A 14,444-nucleotide genomic window follows, 5' to 3' on the forward strand; every position below is an offset into this window, starting at 1 on the left:
TGTTAATTTTGAGATACTAGACGCAGTTTTTGCCGTCAATATTATATGAACAGCAGCCACAAATTTGGCAATTGTTTGTTTTTCAGGAGACTATGGATGTGCAAAGATGTAACGTGTATGATGATATTATCGCATTGTGTTTTGTGCGTGCAGGGTCAGCTAGGACGAAATCCTAGCTGACCCTACCCGTCTAATTCCTAGATGTGTCCTTTATAATAAATTACATTTTTTCCAAATGTGACAGGAATCTTTTAATGGCCACGGTTCAAAGAAGTTAAGTTTGTTTATTGGGGCTTTAACCTCCTGGTCGTTCGCCCGCGGTTCAAGTAAGAGGTATCAGATCTTGTAGCCGAACATTGATTTTCTCATCATCCATATATATGAGAATCAACCACGTGTTACAAGTTGCAAAATGACTGGTTTCGCCTAGGCTAATTTGTTGAGTAACATAAGTACTGAATACCTGACAAGGTAGAACTCGTTAAAGGCGATGTTCGTAAGCATAACCTCTATTTTCACTTCCAGCAAATATTTCCCATCATGAAATTCGGTTATGCAAAAATTCCAATAGCCAATAGCCTCCACGTTTGGCTGGAGCACCACTTCTTGCTTCTACGATTCAATCATCCGACGGATCACCCCAGCAAGAATTAAAGTAACAGTTTCTTTTGTTCTTCCGACGAGTCACACAATATGAAAGGAAGTGTGTTATCAGACTCGGCATACTGAGTAGATATCGTGACCGATGTCTTCGGTGGCTCGAAATAGCAATCTTCCTCACCATTCTCCCATTAATTTGTTGAAACCAAACAAGATACAATTTTTTTTACGAGTTACCGAAAAACATGTTGCTTCTTAAATTTATTTTTGAAAAGTTTCGGGGGGGGGGGCTTTAGCCCCCTAGCCCCCCCCTCTGGCTACGTGCCTGATCTCAGCCCCCCGACCGAATTTTTACGATATGTGCTCACGAATTTGTAATGAGTTGTACTTTTCAATAAATGCCTTTGGTCTAATGAGAAAAAATTTGATATTTGTTTTGTGTGGATTTTCTTCAAAATTGACTAAAAAAATATTTTTTTCGCCATGTTTAAGAGGTTCTATCATTGCTGTAAGCTCTTTTTGTAAACAACTTTTAAATGGGTTTTGTTCTCTAAGATCCACTAAAAATTAAAAAAAAATATTTAAAAAATAATTCGGCTTTGAAAAAGTTACTAAAACCGCTTATATACAACATTTTTCTCAAAAATGACCATTTTAAATCGCATTTACGGAACTTCTAGATGAGTTTTTAGAAACATGATTTGCTCTACAAAAGTGCTTAAAATATGCTTATCTTTCATTATAGGGTTAACTTTTCAAATATCGATTTTATTTGGGACAGCCTAGTGAGCCATGCCATGATTTTGGCCTAGTAACCTTAAGGAAAATCAGTGCTGGGAATCAGAGAGAAAGGGCAAATACTTTGATGCTTCAGACTGCCTATATTATGTTCTTTATATATTAAGGTTGTTTAGAAACCTTAATTTGACAATAGTTTGATGTTAGAACGAAGTGATCAGTGTTTGCGCCCCGAGTATTTAACAAACTTTCCAGATCTATTCGTTGAACATTAACATTAAAAATTCGAACTAGAGTTTTGTACTAGCTGCAGTACTGCAGGCGCAACATTAAGCAAACAATATACAAATAAAATAGCGAAAAAATCACCTAATTATTTACAGAAAAACACTACTTCAAAAACGGAATTGTTATAGATATTCAAGGCGATCCCAATTAACAGATATTTTAAATTTTAATTAAATTTGGTAAAACTTGCAAAACACTCTATTTTTTAGTTTTATTGACACGATATGAAAACACAATCGAAGTCCAACTGTTTACCTAAAAACTTTGACCTTTTTAATGATTTTTCTTCACACAAAAGCAAGCCTATGAACATATCACAATTGAATGCACAACTACCGAGTTAAGACAACGAGGAAATCACAATGAAATTCATGATGCTGGCTTATTTGGACAGATAAGTTCAAGGGGTGTATATGTCCTCCTTTTGAAGCTATTCAAGATACTAGGCACCTCGAAAGAGAGTTTTCATAACAGCCAGCTCATGGATAAAATTCACCCCTTTTATAAATGGAAGCTATCATTGCCACTGTCACCCAATCGGCATGTTACTTTTGGCAACTGCTTCATTTTACTACGAGAACGTGAGGAGATTACATACTAGGATCGATTAGCTGTTCGTTACTGATTCAGATGTTGATCATGATGTTGTTGTCCTGTTCGAGACATGGCTGAACGACCAAATTAACTCATTTCGGTTGTTTGGCTCAAGGTACATGGTCTACAGCAACAGTTATGAAGGTAAAAAACGGGGTCGCGGTGTACACTTCACTGCCTCTTATCGGTTTTCGCCGATATTTTAAACGGACATTAGGCTCAGTTTCGATCAAGGATAGGTAAACATTGTAACGGCATTGATATCTGCATGGTTGTAGTGTATTTGTCAATAACGTAGAATCACATCGGTATAGCACTGGACATTAGTATTTCTATTGAACTACACACAGCTAATTTATTGTTTGGAAATTGGAACATATCTGGGTTACTTTATACGATCACACAGTCTCACTATGCTTTTCGGCTCTCTTATAGACTTTGTCGAGTTCAAGTATTTTGGGTAGATTGAATGAGAATTGCCATAAAAATGCAATACAGTATTCTGGCTGGTGGCAACCGGAACCCCATCAAGAACTCTAAACCGCTTTCCTTACGATTTGACGCAATAATCTGCTATAACTTTTTTGAAAGAACTCCTTCAGCAAATATTGGTACAGATTCAGAAAGTAGACAAAATTTCACAAAAGATTCGATTCACCAAAATTGAATGCATTGTGAGCGGATTTTTTTTAATAAACGATAGTGTAACGTGACGTTACAACGTGTCACAAATTAATACTTTTAATGCATTTCAAGTCCAAACAATTCCTCTATTATTTTTACATCTCCAACCAATATTCTATGATTTAATCTCAAATAAATAACGAATACTTGGCGCGTTAAAAATATTTATTTTTTGCTTAATTTCTTTCTAGAATCTCTTGATTTTGTTGTTCCAATTTCAGATTTGGAGAGGACGCAAATGAAATTTTTTGTCCGCGTGCTTTTTACCAAAATCCACTAAGTACGAAAATTGAAATGCAAGTAAATGTTTCTATGTATTATTGTTTCTGGTGTTTATAAAGTATAAAGTAGATAATAACCGCAAAGCTGAATTTGTGTCGCAAAGCTGATAGGTCTAAAACTCTTGTCTTAGCTTGAACGCCCCCCTTTGGGAATACATCTAACGGTTATTTCTCGCCATACTTTCGGGATATACCCGGTACCAAGACTGGAAAGCATAACCATGTTCGAGAATATCAAATCCAGTAGCACAGGAAAGATTCCATCCGAACCGAAGTCGGTTCTCACGGTAAAAAGGGACAAGTCTGTCTTTGCCAGGAGACAATCTGGTGAACTTGAGTGATTTGTAGTTATGCTGCCTGCCCTCATCAGCAGACGACAAAAATTAAGTCCGTAAAGTATTAAGCAGAGGTGGGAAAATACCGGTTGAGTACCGGTACGGTAAACCAAATTTTCACAAGTGTTTATGTTTCCTTTACATTGTGTGCGGTCTTATCGCTGGTTGTGTTTATACGAGACACGAAAACCAAACCGAGTTTCGTTTACACAGCACCGCGGTTTGGTTTTGATTTTCGTTTACCGGTGCACGAGTATGGGAAGGAAACACGAGAATAACGAAACCAAACTTTGGTTGTGTTGCGGTTGTGTATTCGGGTTGATGTTTATCGGCTGTGCTAGTGCTGCTAGTATTTTTATTAAGAATTCTAAACAAATTTCTTTATAATATAAGGTATCTTTTCGGTAATTGAAAAAATGTCTTCAGACATATTTCTGTTCAAATAAATTATGTTCGTAGTCATGAATGGTGTTCCTTAAGGGATCATCAATAAATGACGTAGCATTATATGGGGGAGGGGGGAGTTTTGTATTTTGTGATGATGTGTGACGACAGGGGGGCAGAGGATCATGTCATGCTACGTAGCTTTTTTAAAGGAGAATAACTAACATCGTTTTTTATTTTTTTTTTTAATTTTTCGGTGACAAGGGGGGGGGGAGAATTACCGTCGAGCTACGTAATTACCAGGGGGGGGGGGGGGGGTATTTAGAGGATTGTGACGAAATGTTACGATGGGGGAGGGGGGTGTTAAAAATCACTCAAAAAATGCTACGTCATTTATGGATCGTCCCTAACTCAATATTGCGATATTTTCATAATGATTTATCATCAGGAAGTTTTCAATATGGGTATGTTTGGTATGGGAAACTGCCCAAAAATCGAAAATAAAAGGAAATTTAATAGCCTCCGCTATTTTTATACCTATGATAGCAGATCAAAATTTAAGATGACGGTATATTTAAGATATTCTGTCACCTAGAATCACGCGACATGTACATTTAAAATCTGAAATGGCGAGCTTTATTCAATACTACTGGTATTCAATAACGTTTTAATGGTAAAAAATATCATGAAACAAGGGTATTTTTGATATCGAAAAGTTGTGTAAAGATTAAAAATTGTTATTCGTCGTCCGTCGTCATTTTGCATCCCAATATGGTGCTATTTTCACGATTTAGCATTTAAAAGCATGCATATTTAAATAGGCATATATTTCCAAGGAAACGAAACTTGAATTGCGTAGTAAATTAGAAATTCAAAATGGCGGCCTATTCATGATGATTTAACAACTAGCATGGTTATATTGTGGACCAATATCCACATTAATGATTGAAGGTCGTTTTACATGTTTTGTTGTAATGAGACAGACAACTTCGGGATTGAACACAATGTAAAAAAAATTTTTTATTCAAATTATTGCGCAACATTTTTTAAAAATTTAATTGTTCTTCAGTAGATTTACATACACACATCGACTGGTATCGCCGGAAATATTTATTCCTTAAAGAAACTTAGTTTTTAATGGCGGTCTATAAAATGAAAGTGTTTTTGCTATTCGTTAGTTGGTTGCTGTTCTCAATGAATTAAGTTTTTTTGTAATTGAATAATTTAGTGGTAGTTTTCTCTAAACTCGAATGTACGCGACCAAACCTTCTAGATGTTTCAAAACGATGTACAGTAACAGCAAAAATAACAGAAGTACGTATTACCAGCACTCAGTAAATAAGAACCTAATCGTGAGTTTCCCCCCACTTGCGTCTGAGTTGCTTACCATATGTAAATAACACACACATACACGCAATTGCCTCTGTGCAAGGATAGATGTATCAATACGATCCGCCGTAGCAGTAATAATAAGGATATATGTATACAAAATGCGAGTGTGTGCTCGAGATTATTCGAGAATCGCCTAACCAGCGCAACCAGACGTGGATTAGATCTCATTGATACGACTATTGGCGATATAAATACAGGCCACTTTGAATGCATTGAGTGTTAATGTGAAGTTTCAAGTGATTCAAGTCATTTTTAATTGATTTAATTATTGATTAATTATTAATTTTATTGATTTCATTAATTTAATTGATTTTATTGTTTTTGTTATTTTATTGACATCGCTGATTTCATTGTCTTCTTTAATTTCAATTTAAACAATTGTTGAACCAGCCATTTCGATATTACCCCATTGACTCTCAACAACTAATTGAACTCAATTCAGTTGTCTATTCGGCAGCACTGCAGACGAGTTTACTGCTTCTTCTTTCAACCGAAGCACCGTGTACAGAAAAAAACCAGGCCCGGTTTTCTAAAGCCAAACCGAAACCGCTGCTGAGAATACATCAACACAAGTTGAAATTCGTACACACATGTAAACGCTGCTGAGTGACTCGGTTTGGTTTTGTAAACTGAGAGTTGGTGGAGGTTTTTCTTTCGTTTACCGTGTGCACGAAATCCAAACCGAATACGATGTGCATCACTCGTTTACACGTGTTGAGATTTTGAGAACAATACCAGTGTATGTATGTACCGGTTGGTTTTCTTACCCACCTCTGGTATTAAGCCTGTTCTATTGACCATGCCACTTCTAGTTTTCCGATCTGTATACTTCACATCCTTGTTCTCACTTGAGTACTATGGCTCTAAATTTTCATAACTTTCCCTACCCAGTAATCTCTAACTAATTGTATGTCGTTAAAATGTAAAAAAGAAAATGTAACTACATAGTCGAAATAAAAAAGGAAAAAAAAATCTTTTTTTCTAAATTCCTTCAAACAACATCTTCCAGTTTGATAATAGATTTTAGCAATTTGTCAAAATGGGAAGTGTTCAATTTGAATTTTTATATATTGGCTCTAGATAAGCAATTCCTCCCAAATTGGTTTAAATCCGAGAAAGTCGATTCCGTGTTCCGTGTATTTTTTGATCACTCCGCGCGGAATGACTCATTTGTTGCTGTAGAATCCAGTACTGTACGATAGCAGGAAACATTAAACGTAAGATTTATTGATTTACATGAAATAATCGACACTCGTACTGACCCTGTTATACACAGGAATTTTATAACCAGAAGCAAAGTGAGGATTCATAAAATTGACTTGTTCCTGTCGCTATCGCGCAATACAAGCATTTCTTCTCGCACAGACATGGACAATAAATTACAAATCGTACAATAAATTACAAATCATATAATGTTCAAAGTTGTACTTGTTTTGAAACAGTTCAGAAAGATGGCTTGTTGTGCATGATACTTGAAACTAGTGTGCTTTCCGACACCTAAAGACTGTCTTGGGGCAGACAGTGAAGTGATTTTTCATATTATGTCTGAATGAGACGCGTGGTAGTGTTTGATTACACAGGATTTGTAATGTAATTTATGAATGTCTCTCAGAATTATTAACAATTAAAAAACTGTTTTAATCCACCTAGTTGTGCAAGTGTGCCTTTTTCATATATCCAAACTATGATTCGTTATGTTCAATATAATTGTGGTACAATATCCGTTTCGTTGGAAACGAGCCATTCAATCATTTTGATGCGACGAATTGAATAAGCGCATTTGATAATAAATGCCCAAAAATGTCGAAAAATGTGTATTACCCAAGTTTAATGTGTGTTGATTATTTACTATAACTAAATTTGTCAATAAAACTGAGTAAAAACTGTGCTTCTAAAGTTGCAGGTTTTGGAAGTTTTATTAGTAGAGTGAGAGTGGAGGCTGCGTCAGAAATCCTTAATCTTATTTCGGTATGCGGGGTAGTTGAAGGGTATGTAAGTGTGAGGGTGGTCCAAGAAGGAAGGGGAGGTGATGAAGCAGGGAGATGTAAGGAAGGGGTGGGGGGGTTATACAACATCCAGCTGCATATTAAATCTTCCATTTGAGTTTGAGAAGCTCGGTTCAGTCATCACCAAAGAATCTATGTGACTTTAATTGCCTGGAAACCGGGACTTCCGGAATTTACGGTGGTTGACAGTACCTCCTAAGAATGTTTGATTGGCAATATGTAATTTAGACTTGTGAATCGATGGTCACCAAATAAACCATTCTATTAGACTTTTAGCCTCTACGGTATTACGATTGTAGCGATTCATGTGGGAAATTCCAGTGGAACCTTATTAATCAACCTGTAACGTCTGTAAGTCAGAACCGAATGAAATTTAATAGCAGTCAATGGGATTATTGCATCTTTCATTTGAAATCAAGTTTGTACAAATCGGCCAAGAATTCGCTGAGAAATAGGTGTGATATTAGCTCAGGAACTTGTCGAGCTCCTATTAGAGCTTCGAGAATTGTCATAGCACCTATGACTGCTTTGATTGATCATTAGGGATCTAGACCTGCAAATCCAAGTAATGTTGCACCCATTAAAATATATATTATATCATTCGGACATCATGGTGTTATCAGTTTATATGGGAATTTGCTGTGTGACAGCACTATTCAACCGGTAACTCCGGAACCGGGAGACTGATCAACTAAAAATTTAATAACCGTTCATGGGAGCGTTTTACCGCTCATTTGAAACTAAGCTTTTTGCAAATCGGTTTAGTCATCTCTGAGAAAATTGAGTGACATTATTTTTCACACACAGAGACATTTTGCGATTTTGCCCTGCGGGCCTCGGTTGGAAAATCGTTTTTCGGAGTGATTGCATAGCCTTTCTTTATATGAGAAAGGCAAAACGAGTCTTCTCTCAAAAATCACTTTATCCAAATTTTTTAAAATGAAAAATAAAAAATGAACAGCAAATATGAATTTTGCGTCACAAAATTAGCATACGGTGAAGTTTTCATCAAATTCGGACAACTTCTAAGGTTTTGTCCGACTTTTGTATGATCACTTCACTTCACTAAGTGAGCCATTGATTTTTAACGAAAAAAAATTGAGTACATAAATATGTATGCAAATTTACTTGAACAAAAAATCATCAAAAACATATTATTTTTGCCTGTTAAAGCATGCCACTTCTTAGCCACGACTAAGGTATGTTAATGCATTGAATCGTGTTAAATATGTTATAATAAAATAAATATATACTTTTCCATGCATTACCATAGAACGACATAGAAGAAGCGCAGGTAGCTCATGGTTGATCGCCGAGAAATATGAAGATAGAATAGTGTTTTTCGAAATGGTGACATTTCTTTCTGCGCCACTGATCTCCACATTATCATTAATACGATGTCATCTGGCGGGGAAAATTTGTTCACTTAATAAGTAGCCAAAACTTTGTTCTCGCTAATTAACCAAGAATAACGCACCAAGCAACAAGTCTTAAAACGCTTCTCAGTAAGTCACTAGATGGGTAAACTGCGAACGAACGATGAAGCTTGAAATTCTAAGAGCAGCCTATAATCTTCACTTGTGAGTATCCAATTCAATTTGTCAGATCAATGGTGCCATGGACCACCATTTTTATTCAGAAATTTTTAGAAATTCTATCCTTTCATGTTCTCATTGAGAATTGTCTTGGAAGTGCCAGTTTATGCAGAACTATGAACCGAATATTGCCGGTCAGACCGTCAAAAAGTTGATGGAAATCTACGTAATGAAGTGGTAAACTTAAGTTCCGGATTGAAATTGAAATAAAAACTTGTGACAAATCGTTAAAATATCAATTTACTCTGAAAAATCACGAAATTTCTTCTAATAGAAGATGATAATAAAAGTATTGCGCTTGTCTAAGTTAATTTCGAACAGAATCCAAGAATTAATAAGAAACAATGAATACTACCAAATACTAATGATAGAATCTTCAGCAGATTGTATCATTAACTAATCTATTTTTAATCTTTTATAGTACTGCAGTTTTAATGGTCCTGTTTTGTCGTAAATTTTTCGACGTTTAAATATAATTGCTTTAAATTTAATGTTAGGACGGTGAATATGTTCTATTCTCGTGCTACTCATAAAAAGCAATAAAAATAAATTGATTCGCATAAAAAATTCGATATTCAATGAAATATAAAGCAGAAAACGATATAATTTGCATTTTGTATGAGGTGGTGCTTTGTCCGACACTATACATACACCACACCCAGCCATTAGTCAATTATTAGAACAGAATCTTACAGTTCCTTAAAGCGATTTCGGAATGGGATCTTTGGAGATGTTTTATTATTTAAGTACTAATGGCGGAGTTTGAGTGCAGTTATAAATGCTATATGAGCTCTGAATAATCGTAATCAACGATGTTCAGATTTTTACATCTAATACCAAATGTGTGTTTTCAATAATATATTTTGAGTTGAGTTTTAAGTGTTTTAGAAAGAATGATCAATAACTCGTTCATGAGAAGCAAATGTTCTCCTTAGTTTTTAAACTGATGATTCGTAGATTACAATCTGAACCACTTTGGGTGGATCTTTGCTTTCTTGCTTTTCCTTTATGTCCTGCAAAATGGCATTCGTTATGGCTTCTAGGGCTGCCATTTGACTGGGATCATTCTTTTTGCTCCCATGCCGCCGTGGCATCGATACCACAGTTAGCACACGCCTCAGATCGTTTTGCAGTGCTGTTACATCTATTCCTGTGCCTGCCGACTCTCCTAAACGACGCAAAGTATCCGCAAGTGGTCCGGAAAGAGCCTTAAACAAGAAGCAAATTTGGTGTATTCATACGATAAGGCCCCATTATTTCAGAAAATTAATTTACCTGCAGTTTCTGCCAACTTTGAGCATACTGTCGCCGAACAAGTTCAATAATTGTTGAAGTTAGAGCAAGTCCAACCAGAATATATAATGTACATAGTAACATGTAATTAGGTTTGCCTGCAAAATAAAGTATATTAACATTCGATATGTGCTCACAGTAAAATTCAAAACTTACTGGGTACTAAATCGCCAAATCCTATGGTAGTCATGGTGATGAAACAGAAATAGTACCCATCGAAAAAATTCCAATCATCTTCCCATAGGAGCAAAAGTCCAGTTCCAGCTGCCAGATACACTCCCAGAAAACCAACAGCACCGACAGCATACAACCATTTTTTATCAGACATTTTGATTCCGATGTCTGGACAAAATCCTATAAAGTACGATTAAAGTGTAACATAAATTTAGATTGATGCATTGAATGTATGAAACCTTGCTGCTTCCTATTACATTGTTTACACGCGTTTCGGATACGAAAGTACGGATATTCCGTAGTTGTTATTATTACAATGTGAGTCTTTTGAGTCCTTTTTAATGTGTTTGCATGAGTTCTAATATCTGTATTTGAGGTTTTCTTGGAACTTCCGCGACAATAATGTACAAAATATCCCGTAAAATAATTGTTACAGCTTTAGCGTAGTTGGTAAATCGATTGCCTTGTACGGTTCGATTCCCAAACCCGCACATAGGGTTAGAGATGTTTCCAAAAGACATTTATCTATCCCGAAAAAAGGCAAATGACCCTAAGGTTAAAACCTCTAAAGTCAAAATAAAAAAAAATTACCGTTTTATTTTGGGCATTCCTTGGTTTTATATATATATATATATATATATATATATATATATATATATATATATATATATATATATATATATATATATATATATATATATATATATATATATATATATATATATATATATATATATACATATATATATATATATATATATATATATATATATATATATATATATATATATATATATATATATATATATATATATATATATATATATATATATATATATATATATATATAGATAGATAGATAGATAGATAGAAATATTTAAGATTTCATGCTACATACTACTTAGGCTTTTCATACAGTGTTCTAGCATCTCCCAATAGATCAAAACTAAAATATGACCATATGGTCAGTGGGCTCCCCATACAACAATTTATTTAATATTAAAAACATGTACGGAATTGGCAACCGAGTTTTTATCTTGGTTTATTAAAAATGCACTTCATCGTTTTCTAAAATATAATAGATCATATTAAGAATATCCAAAATAAAATAAAAAGTTCATTGAAATGCTCCATTTAACATTAGTAGACTTCTGGGCGAATGACCATCTGGCTAAAGCCCTAAATAAACAAGTTACAATTACAGTTGGGGACCATTCATAAACCACGTAGACCGAAACTTGAGATTTTTTAATCCCCCCTCCTCCTAGTAGACTGAAGTAGAATTTGAACCAACACGTCTGCTTCAGTCATATTCAAGCAAGGGAGACTGATATTGTATGATGGTAATGTGTTTAGGGACCATTCATAAATTACGTAACGCTCTAACGGGGGAGGTAGTACGAGAAACTGTAACATGTTGTGACATATGAGGGAGGGGGAGTAAGCTAGATCGTTACGTAACATGCTTTTATTAAAAAAAAACAAATTTTTTCCCGGAATTTGTTACGTAATGAGGGAGGGGGTGTATAGAGAAATGTGTAACATTTTGTTACATGGGAAGGCGGCAATTTTCGCGTTACATAATTTATGAATGTTCCCTTATATACTCTTGTGACGGAGAGATAGCTCGGTTGCTGAATACCCTACGAAAATGCTCTGCAAAAAGGTCTAAGTTGCATTATAATATTCAAATAAAAAACAAACGTGAGGCGTTCAGAATTATTTCAAGCCTTTTAAATATTAAGGAAAAACAATTAAATTTAAATTTTAAATCAAAATATTTGTCGACGAAATACAAAACTCGTATTTCGAGTTTTGTAAATTACTTACGACTTTGTGAAAGTTATCCTTTTAATTCCACTATACTATCAGTAAGAGTTTTATGGACACAGTGAAATATGTAATATAATTCAAGTGGAAATTCAAAAGTGCTTTCAAAATTTTTGTATAATGAAATATTTCTTTTCAAAGTTAGTCACTAGAATATATTTAAAAGGATATTCTGCATGCCCAAGTTCACTCGAACAGCGATCTTCATCAACAGTGCTGAATTGCCAAACTTGCAAGCACTTTTTGAACCTTACTGGTGCATTTAAAATTGATAAACTATAAGAAACAATTTGAAATTATGCTAATCGACATGACTATTATCTTTACTGGTATATTAAACCAAATTTGCACACAAATTTAACTTTTCGTGAACAAATTTTAATATTCCTAGGATAATTAGTTAATCTAAATTCCCTTATTCGATTAAGGGGACGAAGCTATCCAAATCGTTCTGAAAATATTTATTTTATTATATAATTAAGTATTATCGAAAATCATTAAGTTTGCGCCGGATCAAAAAGTAAAGCTTAACGGACGTTTAAAGACTCGTGTAAAGTGTAAATGATTGCAAAGGAAATTTCAAACCGATTAACCGTTATGTGTCCAAAAAAAACATCTTTAACAGGCCAACGAGGGTACCCGGGTACCGTAAACCGGGGTGACATTGATCACTTTTCGAAGTAATCATTACATATTTTTAGACGCAACGCATTTTTTCGGGTATAATATGTTTAAACCATGTACTGATGTATGGAGAACAAGATTGGATGGTTTTACCTAAAATTTTTTGTTACTATGTTTTAATTGCCGCAAGGTTCTACTGTACCGATTTTGTTGGCTATTTTCGGCAAATTTGAGACTAAGAGAAACGAAAGCAATGAAATTGAAAGACGGATAGGTATTCTAGAGCGAATCAGTTATAAACTTAGAACGGAAAATTAGAACTAGGCAGGCTCATATGGGCATGATCGAAAGGAAATGTGCCGGCGTCGGCGGTAAAACATGATGATGAGTTATGTTCTACCATAGACCATGCGGTAGACTTGGGTGAAACGCCCAACTCCTACTCTGCAGAAGGCAAAAAAAATTCTTCACATTTCCTTTCGATCATGCCCATATGAGCCTGCCTAGTTCTAGTTTTCCGTTCTAAGTTTATAACTGATTCGCTCTAGAATACCTATCCGTCTTTCAATTTCATTGCTTTCGTTTCTCTTAGTCTCAAATTTGCCGAAAATAGCCAACAAAATCGATACAGTTTACCTAAAATTGTCCGTTTACAGCTATTTTTTCAAAAATGATTTCAAGTTGAAGTCCGTTTTCGTGTTCCGGGGTGACTTTGATAACCTGCATGTTCACCCACATTAAGTTATTGATGTCAATGCTTTTCAATCAAATTAAACTAATTCTGGAAAGATACTCATTGTTAAATAGATGTTGATTAGTATTATACAAAGTATTTCAATGTACTGTAAAATTCGAGTAACCAAAATTCGTATAATTTGTGTCCAACTTGAATAAAAGATTCTGAAAACTTTTAAAACTGCTAAAATTATTTTGTTTCAGTGTTTTATCAATATACAAAAAGTTTCATCCATTTTAACACGTTGGAATATTGAACAATAAAAAAATGTTGCGAATTTTAGCTTAAAATAACTTGAAATTATTGCCAACTAGTTTCACAAAAAATGTATTAAAAATAAACAAACTCTTAAAACTAAATTTAGCATATTCCAATCTAAAAGAAAATAAAAACTCGCTTGTAATTTATTACTCTTGCTCAAATCTGCGATTTATTTGTTTTATTAAAAATAGACACTTTACGAAGCTTCGTAAAAATCAGGTGAAGTCAAATTTGGGTTTTTTGTAATTTTTGCACCCAAAAACCGAACAATATACTCAAAAAGTATAACAAATCAGTATTTTATAAGTTTAGAGTAAGAATCAATTCAAATTAAAATGATTCGGTAGACTATTCTGGTTTAATAAGCGATCTACGAAAAAAGTTTCGAGTGATCGAAGTCACCCCGATGATCAAAGTCACCCCGGTTTACGGTACCCAAAAATTGAAATGCTCATAACTATGGCTTTCATTAACCGATTTGGACACTTTTAGATGTTTTGGATTCAGGAACTCGTCCGCTTTTTGATTCTGTAGAATTGAACCGGATAAATGGGTCTGTTTCTTGGTAATCCGGATCTTCCGGAGTAATGATCCAGTTGTAATGTTGTTGGGTATGATTTGTAAATTTT

The 14,444-nt window shown here is 34.6% G+C and overlaps 2 protein-coding genes across 3 annotated transcripts in view; one reads left to right on the forward strand and one right to left on the reverse strand.

Annotated features, from left to right (window-relative positions):
* Positions 1 to 14,444, forward strand: part of LOC131696298 (uncharacterized) — a 357,871-nt gene that overhangs the window by 158,158 nt on the left and 185,269 nt on the right. The gene's annotated exons all lie outside the window — the stretch shown is intronic.
* LOC131696325 (TWiK family of potassium channels protein 7) overlaps positions 9,296 to 14,444 on the reverse strand; it is a 135,733-nt gene continuing 130,584 nt past the window's right edge. The window contains exons 4-6 of one of the 2 annotated variants that reach the window (XM_058984881.1): positions 10,347 to 10,544; positions 10,173 to 10,288; positions 9,296 to 10,105 (exon numbers count right to left, since the gene is read on the reverse strand). In XM_058984881.1, the coding sequence (XP_058840864.1) occupies positions 9,836 to 10,105; positions 10,173 to 10,288; positions 10,347 to 10,544 (584 nt within the window). In that variant the 3' untranslated portion in view covers positions 9,296 to 9,835. The remainder of the gene's footprint in view (positions 10,106 to 10,172; positions 10,289 to 10,346; positions 10,545 to 14,444) is intronic. The other variant, XM_058984874.1, reaches the window with a different exon arrangement.

Source organism: Topomyia yanbarensis, chromosome 1 (genome assembly GCF_030247195.1).
Source record: "Topomyia yanbarensis strain Yona2022 chromosome 1, ASM3024719v1, whole genome shotgun sequence".
In the NCBI taxonomy this organism is placed as follows: Eukaryota; Metazoa; Arthropoda; class Insecta; order Diptera; family Culicidae; genus Topomyia; species Topomyia yanbarensis.